This window comes from Athene cunicularia (genome assembly GCF_003259725.1).
Source record: "Athene cunicularia isolate RWA chromosome 9 unlocalized genomic scaffold, athCun1 chr9_part1, whole genome shotgun sequence".
NCBI lineage: Eukaryota > Metazoa > Chordata > Aves > Strigiformes > Strigidae > Athene > Athene cunicularia.
In genome coordinates this window covers 24,516,663-24,531,204 of record NW_020799110.1, presented here as the reverse complement: position 1 = coordinate 24,531,204, position 14,542 = coordinate 24,516,663, and the positions used below count along the sequence as shown (strand labels likewise).

General features: G+C 44.3%; 1 protein-coding gene across 1 annotated transcript; it reads left to right on the top strand.

The window, feature by feature from the left end:
• Positions 1-7,776: 7,776 nt before the first annotated feature.
• Positions 7,777-8,835, top strand: GPR148 (G protein-coupled receptor 148). The gene has a single exon (XM_026854739.1). The coding sequence runs from the start codon at positions 7,777-7,779 to the stop codon at positions 8,833-8,835; it is 1,059 nt and encodes a 352-aa protein (XP_026710540.1).
• The last annotated feature ends 5,707 nt before the right edge of the window (positions 8,836-14,542 follow it).

The window sequence follows — 14,542 nt, the reverse complement described above, 5'->3', positions numbered from 1 at the left end:
AAGGTTCTGAACAATAGTTCTGGAGCCAAGTGGAGACAGGTAGCTTGAGGCACGGAGACTAGGACGATAAGACTAGGACAGAACCTCAAGCTGTACCTCTCCCCTGTGGGTCCTGACCCTGAAGAGGCTTGCAGAAAACTTTAGAAGAAATCTTAAAAGTTTAGAAAAAAAGGTGTGTTTTAATTGTCTTTCTATTTAAAGGAGAAGAAAAAGGGAAAGCTCAATAAGAAAAACAGTACAGTTGAACTGTTCTGATTGCTTGTTTTTTTTCACTGACAGCAGCTCATTTCCCCAGAGTGAGAATATGGATACAGGCAGGAAATAATTATGGCCAGTTCTCTGCCCTGCTGGAAGGAGCTGACCTCTTCATGAGCACTTGGCTATTCATGGCTGGGAGAGCTTCACCAGCAAGTGAGATGCCTTCTGGACCTAGATAAACCCAGAAGGGGGACATTCATGGAAGGAAGTTGAAGAAACTGCAATCGCACATGAAGGCTCTTGAGATCAAGGCTCTGTACTAAACATGGTTGGAAATATCCCCATGAAACAACATTCCAGTGAAAACGCTGATTTGTTGGACCCAATTGTCTCATCTAAAACGTGGTGTTGTGGTGAACTCCAAGGCAGCCTTTCTACACTGCTCTCCCTGGGCTCCTGGCCAGGCAGGTCTGTCTCTAGGGCAGACCCAAAGCACAGTATCATTCTCTAGGCTAGGACCTGGTGAGTGATGCTGGAACAGGCATCCACATTGAAGACCATGCTGATACTGAGATGGTGATGTGATGGCACCCAGGGAACCTCAGAAGTGAGTGTGAGCATGCAATTTAGATCCACACTTCCTCTGGGTATCCCCTCCTAACACAATCTCTTGGGATGAAGGGCTGGGGAAATCTTAACATCATTCTGGTTGGCTTCCCTTTCTTATATGGTGCTTCCCTGTCATGGCAGCAGTGTGCTTGTTGAGTTGGTTAGACTAAACCCTTGTGAAATTGGAAGCTTCCCTATGTGTATACACAGTTAAGTCCATGCCAACTACTGTAGGACCTTTTCTGACCTTTTCTGTTCAATTTGACAATACCTGTTCATAGTCAGTAACAACATGATGTACAGTCTTTGCTGGATTTACAGCATTCAGTATGGCTGAATACATGCTTTCTTTTATCTCCCAAACTCAACAGATAAGATAACTAAGCTTTCAGTGAAATGTTAAGTGAAGCAGAAATGCGTAAAGTAATTAACAGTGCATGATACTGTTTGAGAATCAATACAGACTGTATTGAGCCAGTATAAGATCCAGAAGAGGGGCACTTAATACTGTAGGTCTGAAATCAGGAAGGTATGTAAAAAGTGCATCCACCTAACATAAATTTACCAGAAAGCATTTTAAAAAATCAATAACTAAAGCATTAAGGCCGGGTTTACAGGAAATTGCAGGTAGATCATTCAGGTTGGCACCACAAAATATTGAACGCTGAGATGCAATGGCAAGGAGCTGTCTTAAGTTCAGTAACCTCAGGGGTGGTATTCAGAACTGTCAGCCCCTTGCAAATGGTCCAGATGTGGAAATGCCTCCTAAGATCAAGAAAATGAAAGGAGGCAACAACTAGATATTTTGCAGAGCCACGTGTACATCAGTGTGCCAAAACTTAAAACCTTACGTTTTTAAATCTAACGAAACTATACTGGGCAGTTATAAACCCCTGTGGAAATCTGAGGGGAGTGGCTTTGGCCGGACTTGCCCAGGTCTGATGGGGTTGAATCTGTCTTCCAGTTATTTGCTGTTTTCCATTTTTGTAAAACTAAAGCCTGCCTGCGTTCTTAAGACTTTTAGAGTAGAACAATTAAAGCTGAACAAGCTCATGCCATAGGGCTTACTCTGCCATCCGTAGGCTGTAGCAGATGAATAGTTGAGCACAGGATGCGCAAGGCTGTGAACCTGTGATGTCTCATGGGCTCTGTGGTACTCTTTGCATGTGAGCTAAATGGGAGAGTCATGAGCTACTTTGCATTTGTCATGAGGATCTCATCTGTGAGTGAACCTGCCGTCAGCTACTGCAGAATAATCAGCAAGTTCACACCTTTGCTTACCTTTCACATTATTTGCCTTATATTATTCAATTTCACACTTTCATGGCCATAGAAATTGGATTTTTAAAAGGTGGTTCAGCTGAAGGTTTCTAGAGTTACCCTTTGAAAGGCAGAGGAAGTAGGCAAAGCAAGAGACACCCTTGGCTTAACTGCGAGCTTTTGAGTCGGCTCAAAACCAAAAGAGATGCATACTAGAGATGAAAAAGCAAAGGAATATCCACAGAGAACTACAAGGGCATTGCCAGGGTGTGAAGAGATGCAATTAGAGATGAAAAAGCTCAACTCAAACTGAAATTGGCCAGATATGACAAAAATTACAGGAAAGGATTCTTCAGGTGCCTAAACAACAAGCAGAAACAGAAGGAAATTGTTGTCCTGCTGTTAAACAGCGGAGGTGAACAAGTCACCAACAACGCTGAAAAGGCAGAGGTTCTCAATACTTCCTTAACCTCTGTATTTACCAGCTCTGTTGGGCCCCAGGCCTTGAGAACAAAAATCCAGGTCGATGGAAACACAGACCCATCATCAGTGGAAGGAGGAAGAGTCAGTATGAGAACTATTACAGGAGCTTAACCCCTACAGACTGATAGGCCCTGATATTGTCCACCCGAGGGTGTTAAGAGACCTGGCTGACATAATTGCAAGGCTGCTCTCCATAATCCTTGAGAAGTCATGGAGACTGGGAGACATCCCAGAAGACTGGAAGAAGGCTAATGTCACCCCCATCTACAAGAAGGGCTTAAATGAGGATCCAGGAAATTATAGGCCCATCAGGCTTACTTCAGTCCCTAGGAATGTTATAAAACAAATCCTCCTGGGGACTGTCACAAGTCACAAAGTGTGTGATTGGGAACAGCCAGTGCAAATCCACCAAGGTCAAATCCTGCTCGATGAATTTGATTGCCTTCTACAACCAAGTAACCGGCTTGGTTGATGTGGGGCGAGCGGTGGACATTGTGTACCCGGATTTCTCCAAGGTGTTCGGTTCCCTACAGCCTCCTCCTAGAGAACCTGATGCGTTACAGTCTAGACAAGGGGTCTGGGCGGTGGGTGGGGAACTGCCTGACAGGCCGCGCCCAGAGGGCGGTGGGAAATGGCTCCTTTTCAAACTGGCAACCTGTCACATGTGGGGCCCCCCACTTGTGATATTGGTCCCAACGCTGTTTAATATCTTCATAAAGGATCCGGATGATGGGATCAAGTGTACCCTGATGAAGTTTGCTGATGATACCAAACGGAGTGGGGAAGTGAACACCTTGGAAGCGAGAGCCACCCTGCAGAAAGACCTGGATAGGCTGGAAGAGTGGAATAACAAGAACCTTATGAAGCTCAACAAGGACAAGTGTAAGGTCTTGCACCTGGGAAAGCATAATCCAGGAGTGCAGCACGGGCTGGGATCTACCTGGCTAGGAACAGCTCTGCGGGAGGGGCCCTGGGCTTCTGGTGGTCAAGCAGCTCGGTGTGACTGAACAGTGAGCTGCAGCGGCAAAGAAAGCCAACGGGCTACTGGACTGCATCAACAAGGGCATCACCAGCAGAGATAAAGAAGCCATTATCGCACTCTACCCAGTGCTTGTCAGGCCACACCTGGGATCCTGTGTTCAGTTGTGTTCAGTTTGTGTGTGGTGGGGTTTTGGTAGCAGGGAAGGGGCTACAACAGTAGCTCCTGTGAGAAGCTGCTAGAAGCTCCCCTGGCTCCAAGTTGGACCTGCCTCTGGTCAAGGCTGAGCCAATTAGCAACGGTGGTAGCGCCTCTGTGATAACATTTTTAAGAGGGGAAGAACATTCTGGAAAAGGGGGAGCAGAGGAGAGGACTGATATACAAGAGCAGTACCTATGCAGGTGCCAAAGTCAGTGGAGAAGTGGGGGGTGGGAGGTGCACCAGAGCAGAGACCCCCCTCAGCCCGCGGTGAGAGGACAGGCTGTGCCCTGCACCCGTGGGGGTCACCGGGGAGCAGATGCCGACCTGCAGCCCGTGGGGGACCCCACACCGGAGCAGGGGCTGCACCCGAAGGAGGTCGGGACTCTGAGGGCAGCCCCTGCTGGAGCAGTCTGGTGCTGGGAGGGCTGCAGCCCGTGGGAGGGACCCACACTGGAAAAGTTAGTAAAGAATTGCGGCTCTGTGGGAAGGACTCAGGTGGGAAACGTCTGTGGAGGACTGTCTCCCATGGGAGGGACCCCACGCTGGAGTGAGGGAAGGGTGTGAGGAGTCCTGCCCCTGAGGAGGAAGGAGCAGAAACAACGAGTATGAACTGACCACAGCCCCCATCCCCCTGCGCTGCTGGGGGGGCTGGAAGTAGAGAAATCAGGAGCAAATCTGAGCCTGGGAAGAAGGGAGGGGTGGGGGGAAGGTGTTTTTAAGATGTGGTTGTATTTCTCACTGTCCTACTCTGGTAAATTAGTAGTGGTGGTGGTGTTCAAATTAAACTGATGTCTCTTTCACAAGTCGAGGCTGTCTTTTGCCCATGACCATGATGGGTGAGCCATCCCTCCCTGTCTGCACCTTGATCACTGAGCCTTGTGTCATGTTTTTTTCCTCCTCATCTCACTGAGGGGGAGGACCGAGTGAGCGGCTATGTGGTGCTTAGTTTTTGTTTGGGCCTAAACCATGACATCAGTTTTGGTTCCCTCTATGCAAAAAGATGTGGACAAGCTGGAGAGAGTCCAGAGGAGGGCCCCAATGATGATCAAAGGACTAGGAAACCTGACATATGAGGAAAGGCTGAGAGAACCGGGTTTGTTCAGCCTTGAGAGGAGAAACCTTAGGGGACACCTTATCACCATGTTTGAGTATTTAAAGGGTGACTACAAAGGAGATGGAGACTCTCTTTTTACAAGGAGGCACATGGAAAAGACAAGGGGTAATGGGTTATAGTTGCTCCTGGGAAAATTCCAGTTGGACACAAGAGAAAAATTTTTCACAATGAGAGCAATCAGACACTGGAATAGTCTCCCCAACATTGGGCACTTTTAAGATGCAGTTGGACAGGCTGCCAGGCCTGTTGTCTAGACCATGCTTTTGTCAAGAAAGTTTGGACCAGATGATCCTTGAGGTCCCTTACAACCTGATAGTCTATGATTCTGTGACTCTTCCGTGACTCTGAGACTTTGCACTTCTCAGCAGTGAGGACGTCAGTGTTTGTTACCCTCCCAGATGTAGCTGGGATTTCTAGCTCATGATAACTAGTACTTTATCCAGGAGGATGGAATAGCTCTGCTATAAGGATCATGTTTTCAGGCAGCAGAAGAAAAACAATCAAACTGAAAAAAAAAGAAGAACTGTTTGTTAATTGAAGAACTATATAAAAACAACTAGCCCTTGAGATATGTATTTGCAGAATTATACTGCTGTATGACATCACTCTGTGAAATACTTGGCTGCATTAGACACTCCTAAAAAGGCCAACAGATCATTGTATATTGTATTTGCATTTATTTTTCTATCAGCCAAAAGTGTGCAGCTGAGATGACAATGAACTTTTTTGCTTGTTCACATTTAATCCTAACCAGTTGGTGGAAAATACAGTTTTAATTTTATATGGAGATGAGAGAATCTGCCCATTAATAGGACATTCTTGAAATGCCATGATCTGGGAGCTGCCATAACTGTGTTGTGACTCATTGACAGATGCAGAGCATGATCCTGAAGCCAAATGTATAATTGCATCAATATTGTTCACACACTTTTCAGTGGATGCAGGATTGTGAGCAAAAATAATCACCTTGTTTGCCTAACCAGGCACCATAGCAACTGAAATGCTGTTCTTAAAATTATCATTGTTTTTTCCTCCCTTTGTTCCATATGGCATAGCCTGTCAAATTGTCTTAACATACAGTTCCACGGATGCCAACTACCAGTGTGTAAGGAAATGAAAAGTGCACAAGATTTGATGACTGATGCTGAGTTTCATAAGCTGTCTGCTTTGTTACTCGGCATGCCCTGAGACGGCATGTCCATGGCACAGCATGACCTTCTGCAAGGTGAGACTGTGCACTGTCTCCCACAGATGGAAGCGTGCTGCACTGCTATATGCTGGTAGTGCTGGGGAAATAATGAATACAGTAACGCCATCTTAAGTAAGGAGCCACGTTCCCTCTGCTCTTGTAGCACCAGTAGTAGAATCTATGTTACTTGAGAGGAGAAGGAAGATCATATTTGAAACAGCAGTTAAAGATCTGACCATGCTGGTGAATGTGGGAGCTCCTGGCGGACTTGTCAAGACTGCCAAAAAGGTTGTCTGAACTTAGACATTTTTATTTTTAGGCACCTAAGTAAATAATATAACTTCAAAACAGTTGAGCAGCCAGCAGATGTCATTGACTACTTGTTTTGACTATTTTATTAGACTTTTGGCTTGTGCACACACTATTTTTCAAATACTGGGAGTAATCCTTTGACGTTTACCGTTACTTAAAAAGCTCCAGGATACCCCTGCACCACTGGTGAGAAGAGCAACTAGAGCTGGGAGTTGACAAAGCTGCATATTCTGCAGATATCTTGTCTTTGCTATTTATGCCCCACGTAAACAGCAAAGCCATAGCAGCGGTGCACTGCTTTGTGTGGTGTACACAGGGATAAGCAACTGCAGAAGGTGTAGACCATGAAATAAAACAGTGCTGCTATTCCCACTTTGCATCACAGATGATGATGTACAACTGCATCGATACAGTCTTTTTGACTAAAAGTAAAGCTTTATTAGCCAGTGTTGAGCCTATTAAAATACCAGCTTTTCTTCTGATCAGACCATGCCTGCAAGAAGAGTTCCGTCTTTGCAGTCCAGATCCTTCACAATTCTTCCATTGCACTCCCAGCTCTGATACTGAGATCTGATAGTAAAAGCAGTGCAGTGCAGCAGCAGCAGCATGCTGGCCAGCAAGCCAAGGATTGGTTTCCAGATGGACATTGGAAATGCCAAGTCTGCTGTAGGGTATGCTGATACATTATAGAGTATGTCACTCATCCCAGACAATTCAGAGTTTGACTGTAAATTTGTAATAGATGAGAATTCAGTATTTATATACCATGCAGTAAAAAAAAGCAGGGGAAGGCTTGTCATCTATAAATAATATGATTTGATTCACTGAAGCAAAGAGGTTTGTCATCTATAAATAAGATAATTTCATTCACTAGAGCCATTGTGATACAATTTTACAAGGAGATTGAGAGACATTTTTATTGATCAGTTCAAATCAATTGTGTTGTTGCATACACATTGGTACAAAACATCACCCAATCACATTTATGACTCTTACATCAGTACACGTGGAATGTTGTTCTTTATCATTGCATATTTGTTTAATCAAGCTAATAATTCTTCTGCCTCATTGGACTGATAATGTGATGAGAACAAACTCAAATTACTGAAAGCGATCAACCCATTCATTTCTGATCAAAGAGCTAGCTGAGGGATTTAGACTTTTTTTAAACCACACAAAGATTCATTCTATTTTCTAAGCATTAGATTTTGCAAGGAAGAAAAGAAAATCTCCACCAAAACCATCTTTTGGCACCACAGAATTCAACAAGTTTCAACTTTCTGTCCTTGAGAAGAGCTGGTAGAATTTGCTACAGGAACCAGTTTGCTTCTATGGGCTTTTTGCATCCTCTGCTGCATTTGCCTTTCTGAGGACGCAGTGTAGAAGATCTTGCCTTCTCCAAGTCAGACAATCATCCCAAAGCCCTAAGGAATGGAGCTCTCTGGCTGTACTTTAGTAAAAAGAGCGAATACATCTGTATACCACCACAGGGAGACAGAGTTCAACAGTTCCTCAAATTTGGATGACACTTCTTGGTACTATTTGCTGGAGGAATGGGCTCTCAATCCATCAGGCATAAACATGAAGATGTTTTTAATCCCTCCAGTTGTCTGCCTCGTGGCAGGTGTCCTCATCATTCCTACCATCTTGTTTGTGATCTTCTCTAGGTTTAGCATCCGTCAGGAAACAAGGTACATGCTGCTGGGAAATGCTCTGCTTTCTGATCTGATCTACCTGTTGTTCTACACCCTGTCAGCTGCTCTCAATGCAGCACATGTACATCTCCCAAAGGAAGCTTGTGTCCTCCTATTATTTTTGCTGGCAGTGGCTTACTGTGGAGGATTGTTCACAGCTGCTGCAATAGTCTTGGACACATACATAGCTATTTTGTTTCCTTTGCGCTATGTTGCTATTCTGCCTCCTTCACGAACTAGAAAAATTATTGTGTTACTATGGATGTGTTCTGGGGCTTTCCCTGGGATTTTCTTCTTGGTGCTATCGAGCACTCACAGCTTTGTGCCCTGTGTCCTGGAAATGTGCTCGGTTCCAGTAATACTAATATTAACTTTGAATGGGACAGATGCTGTTAAACTCTGCTTCTGGCTTTCTAACACGGTTATCTTTCTCTGCCTGTGTCTAATATTTTGTTGCTATGCTCTTCTGTATTTTAAAACCAAAAAATCAGGTATTTGGGAGAGCATCTGCTCCAGAGCCAGTGTAACATTCTTAATGCACAACACTGTGTTATTTTTTTATTTCTTTCCACTCTTGGCCCTTTTTATAGAATCATTCTTGTGCATTAATGTCGTCATCAGACTGCAGACAGGAATCTGGGTCTCCCTGACAGTTTGCAATGTTGTGATGATTCTGCCTAAAGTTTTGTTCCCTTTTCTATATGGGCTTCGATACAGAGAGATCTCAGCATCTCTCAAAACCATTGTCAGAAGGAAGCATCTTCACCTGGTGTCACCTGCTCCATCACCATCCTGAGCTGACACAGAGCACAGCCACAGCAGAGGAGTAGTCCTTACCCTGTGAGCGTACAAGCCTGATGGAAATCACTCAGCTTCTGAAGAAGTGATTGACCCATATCAGAGAAGACATGGGTTGATCACTCTGCCTCCTTGGTGCCAGAAGGCCACAGATCTTTCATCACATCACAGTTCTAAGCTTTGTTCTGATGTGGGAAGGCAGTATGTTTTGGAGGAGATATAGAACCAAGATTTTCACCCACCTGTAGCAGATGCCTTTCTGGAAAATAGGAAAATAAAAATAGATGATGCAGAGCAAAGGGGGTAACCTTGACAGCAGCACCTGCAGAAGAGAGGATCCTTAGCCAGACGTGCTGTGATAAGAATAACTATTTCTTTCACTCACAGTGTATTTTTGTAATGTTGGTAGCCAATGTCTTACTCTTTAAAGCATACACTGAGAGGTGCCTCTGGAAACTGCTGTACTCAGTGATATGCTGTGCTTCATCTTGTGCAGTCTGCTAGTGTATTAGCAGCCTTACGGATTCTGTCTGACAATCTGCACAACACTGAATTTTTATAAAATCTCAGTCTGATGGGAATTCACCTTTGACTATGTTTGTTGGGCGGCCCAGCACATGTCGCTGTCAGGCAATAACAGAGTTGGATGGCTGAGGGAAAACGAGCTGGGAGCAGGGGTGGCAGTGCCTGGCTGCAGGGTGCTGTCCCACTGTGCCCATGCCAGGTGAGCTGAGCGGGTGGCTGCGGGCAGCCTGGGCCAGCCCACAGCCCTGATTCCCTGCTGGGTCTGTACTGGTGTGACCAAGCCATGGTTGAGCCCGGCAGCTGGGGCAGCTGGGCAGGAGCGAGGTGTGAGGCTGGCACGGGTGTACCCATAGCATGGCTCAGACACGACCTGGGATGAGGGACTAAGTGTAAACCCTGCTTCTGAGTCCCTGCCAAGACATCTCTCGGTTCTGGCTCACAAAAATCTTCTCTACCAGCCTGATCCCAGGTTACAGCTGCACCTTATCAGTGCTGGTGGTGGGTACCTGCCACCAAACCTCCAGTAAGGTCAGGAGAGGCTGAAGAGCCTGTTGATGTACTCAGGGGCAAGAAAGATAGTATCTTATAGAAGCCTTTTAGGTTTTCCAGATCAGCCTACCTGCCTACAGAAGATGAGTGAAAAATACCTCTGATCTTTAAAGAAACCAAATTTTCATTAGACATAAACATCAGTGTGGGAAATGTAAATTGTAGTACTGTTCCTTGGACTTGAGAAAAGAGCTTTTGTATTTTTAAAGATAATAATTTTAGAATTTGTTACTTTTTATACAAAACACATTGGACTAAAAAAAAAAAAAAAAAAAAAAAAAAAAAAAAAAAAAGACATTAGAAAATGGCCCTTGTATCATTCTGCACAATATTTTCCTTCTGTGCAGACTCTCTCCACCTTCTGTTTGCTTAAAGCAATACACAGCACATGCTGAATGTGGCTTTTGGGTATTTCACACTCATCTGGAGAATTCCACTAAGTGTGATGCAGGAGAAGATGGGTGTCTGGTTGCATGAGATGTTTTTTGGCAGTGAAGCCTGTTGGAGAGGTTCCTGCTGATCTTTCTCTCCTCGTTCCCAAACTGCTTGTTACTCTCCTCACATTGCAGTGTCTGCTCTCTCCAGTTTGCTGATACAACTGCTTCTGGGGTTGCAGGTTAAAAATACCCCTCCAAAGAGAAGTGGTGTTGTTTTCATTTTAACTGTTTATCCCAGCAATCTGCTTTATAGGATGTTCTGCAAACAACTGTGTCAGCACAATTGAGGGGGTTAACAAATTCCAGTTCAGAGGCGGGAATTATCAGGGTCATCTTAGAGGCTTTGCTGCTAAGGGACACTTCTTGTGTAAGAGCATCTCTAAAGTAAAGTTGTTGCAAGTGAATAAACTGTAATATTGTGCATTTGCTTTAACTATGGTTCTGTGCTTCCCTTATTTTGACCCAAAGGAGCATTAAATTCCTGAGTAATTGCTTGTTTTTTCAGGAAAAAACTCAACATTTCTTCTTAATCCTCTTTAATAAAAAAATTAGGACCTAGAAGTTGCTTTTTACTGGCTGTTTTTATTTTTCTTCAAGACGAATGTACTATAGACATCCATCACACCAGTTATGTTTGCAATAAAGATTTTATATTCAGCCTATAACATGACTATTCCATAACACTAGGAACGATGGGGAAAATGCCTGTATACTAGATCAGGTGCTTTCTGCTAAATCTCTTTAGCATGTGGTATGATCAAGAATGAAAGAGGTACACGGAACTGCCCAGGCCTCTCATATCTCGGGCCAAATCTTTACGCCAATGCCCATTGACAAAGATACTGATAACTTTGTTGTTTTGCCCATGCAAGGTTCTTTCAAGCTTTATTACCTGAAATTTGCCTATGTTGTAAATTTTCATGTTAAGTAGTAAAGATAACTGTGTAAATAGTATAACGTAAGGTAGTTCTATATAGAGCCATAAGTGACTTTGAGTAGCTGCAGGTTCATAGTACTTGATTTTCCTGCTATCCTTTGTCAATTGTGAAGTTAATCTCCAGGACAGACTTGGGTAGGATTATATCGCAAATTCTGTAACTCTTTCATGCATACAGATTACAGTTCTCTAGAGACAACTAGAAATTAGGTAAGATAAAGAAGGACACTGAAAGTGTAAGAAAGTGAATTAGTAATCATGGTAAGTCTGAAATCTGTCTACAGTGATCTTGTCAGGCAAACAAAACACTGTTTTGTGGAAATGACCTTCTAAGAAAGATGAATAAAACAATCTTATTCGTGCCCTTGAAATTGTTCCCTAAAACGGGTATTTGCCTCGTAAAGGTTTTAGTTGAACTGAAATTGGTTAAGTTGGATGGAATTCTAAAAAGGTCATCTGCATTGCAAGTTGATATTTTATTAATCCACTTGAAGGTGGTTTAACATTAGATGGGTAAGTTTTTCTGAAGTGACCGTAGACAACTTCTTCCCCTGGAATATTGCTGTGCTGTTTGGTGCAAAAGCAGTATGTTACAGCATGCATAGAAGAAGCACACCACACACCTGAACCATTTGCCTTCAGGCATTTTCCCAATCTATCTGTATGGGACCAAAGGAGTCACCAGGGCAATGTCACAAGCATTAGGTTCCTATAATTCTTTTCATAAATGTCTTGAGTTTCGTCTTACTGATCATTAGATTGCTTTATTTGCCATAACCTTATGGCTGTAGTGATTAGCAACCTTGTAAGGATGTCTCCACATAAGCTCTGGAAATTCAAACTGAGACTATTTACCAGATCCCAGCTATCGACCTCTCCCAGGTCACATAAGTGAGCTTCTTGGATGTCGATGTGCCTGCCCAGTATTTTAATTTAAAGGCAAATGGAGAGCAGTTGACTTTAACATGTGATTTGGCAGCTGGGGGCAGTAATCTTTTAATGAATTGCAATAGCATGAATCACTAAAGGTATTCTAATTTATAGCCTAAATATATTCCTGGTCATTTTTTCCCCTCTTTTCTTGTGCCAGCATTGTCACTTTGCTCACCGCTGCTCTCTTCCTTCTCTCAGTTGACAGACAGTTGACTGCTGTCTGTAACCTGCAGACTGAAGGGAGTCAGCCCTGCATTCCAGGGGCTGGGGCTGTACCGTATGGCACCGGGGAAATAAATCAATCTGGAGTTAGATCTGAGCCTCAAATGAGATCAGTTTCAGTGTCACAAGCTGCAGAGAATCTCCAGGCAGTTAAACAAGCACACTGCCTTGGAGTTGGGGTTTAGTTCATTTGCAATGATTTCAGTAATTATTCAGTAAAACTAATTAACCTCCTGCAGTTTTAGTGATTAATATTAAAGTGTCTACTCCTGCTCTATAGTTGGCTGTGTCATTTTCTAAGGGAAGTTGAACATAGTAATGGCATGGAAGGAAACTGGCATTTGCCTGGTTGCGCTCGAGGCAGCCCCATGAACCCTGGAGCTGTGTCCCAGCCCTGGGGAACAGTCCTGGCTGCCCCTGAAACAGGGTATGCAGCTCCTGCAGGGACTCCTCTGCTCTTCACTTCACCAGTCGCTGCTTTGTACACTGAGATACTGTATGTCCTTTGGACAGAAACTGATTGTGGCCATTCCCTGTATGAGGTGGGTATGTATGACAGAGAGCCCACGATAGGAAATTACAAGTTTCCTTGAAACTTGATTTCTGTTGTCTCCTGTCTCCACCCCCACCTTGCTGCTGGTAATTGAGGGCACAGAACTGCTAGTTCTTGACATTTTCTCACAAGCCTCGTGATTTTTGGTGTCTTCATAAAACTGCTCATCCTGAATGGTTTTGTTTTTCAAGATGCTTCTTGTCCTTCAGATGGCAACATGAATGTGAAAGGTACAAAGAGCAGGGAGGTAAATAAAAACAACTCTTCATGGACTGCTATTAAAATGCTAGAATTTTTGAGACTCTCATGAGTTAGGAGAGGGGAAAGGAGCCAAGCTGTGGTTCTGCTGTCTTGTGTTTGTCAGTGAGGGATGGTTTGGCTCATGCTCGCCCAAGGTCTGCAGGTGTGGCTGGGGAACAGGAGAAACAAGAGGCTGTTTTCTGTCTCTGATATGTAGAGTTACAAATTTGTATTTTGAAGTTTATTTGGACAACTTCTTTTTCAACTCGGAAGATTATTTTTCTCAAGAAAATAAAGACAAGTTTTGCTACTAACACCAAGGGGAGAAAATCAGCAACCAACTCCTGAGGGCTACTGTTTTTTAGGATTCCCAGTAGGAAGAACCAGTCAGCTTCAGCAGACACTATCATTAGTTTTGGCAAGAGGTGAAGATACAAAATCACAACTTCTTGACGGGAAAGGGAGACATCCCCCATTCATCTGCCTTCTCTGTCCCTGTAGACCGATTCAAAAAATGGAAGGACTGAGGGAAAATGGAACAGCCTGCCCAGGGAGGTGGTGGAGTCACCATCCCTGGATGTGTGTAAGGGCCGTTTAGATGAGCTGGTGGGAGATGTGGTGTAGGGGAGAACTTTGTAGAGTAGAGCTGATGGTTGGACTCGATGATCCCAAGGGTCTTTTCCAACTTGAATGATTCTGTGATTCTGTGAAAATTAGAGTAAGAAGATGTGGGGATTGGCTGGAATGACAGAAGTGAGTTTCAAGGCATGGGGCAAAGTGCAGAAGCGACAGGATTTCTTGCAGTCTTTCTGAGGGAAGGACATGGTGGAGACCTGTTGGGGGACATGCACCTATCCCCAGGCTGCATCCGCCTTGCTCAGCCCGCATGGTCTGTGGGCCCTGCCGTACCACTCAGCACTCTGGTGTCAGTGTGCTGAAATTCAGGAACCTGCAGTTTTTTTCTCAGCCCAGCATGAAAGAAATACTATTTTTAATACTGTGTAAGGCAAAAGGAGACATTACAGAGAGGGAGAGAGGCTGGAAGGAGTTGTTGCTCTCTGCTTGGACAGATTTGTTTTGCACAGTGTTTTCTGTCTTGATTTAATGTTGAGTTGGCTCTTCCCAGCAACTAGGCAGGGGAGGAGGGACAGGAATATGTTCCCAGCCTTTGGCCAAGAGTGTCCCAGAGCGTCCCGGCCGTGACCTCTTCAGTGTTTATTTTTCTTTCTCTACAGCTGACCCAGATGCTGAGGCTTCAGACTCGGGCCCTCCTGGCCTGTTGCACATTTGCCCCTTCTGGTACAGCATG

Bases quoted from the DNA above. Each gene is read 5' to 3' on its own strand.
- GPR148 (XM_026854739.1), top strand. From the start codon at position 7,777: ATGGAGCTCTCTGGCTGTACTTTAGTAAAAAGAGCGAATACATCTGTA.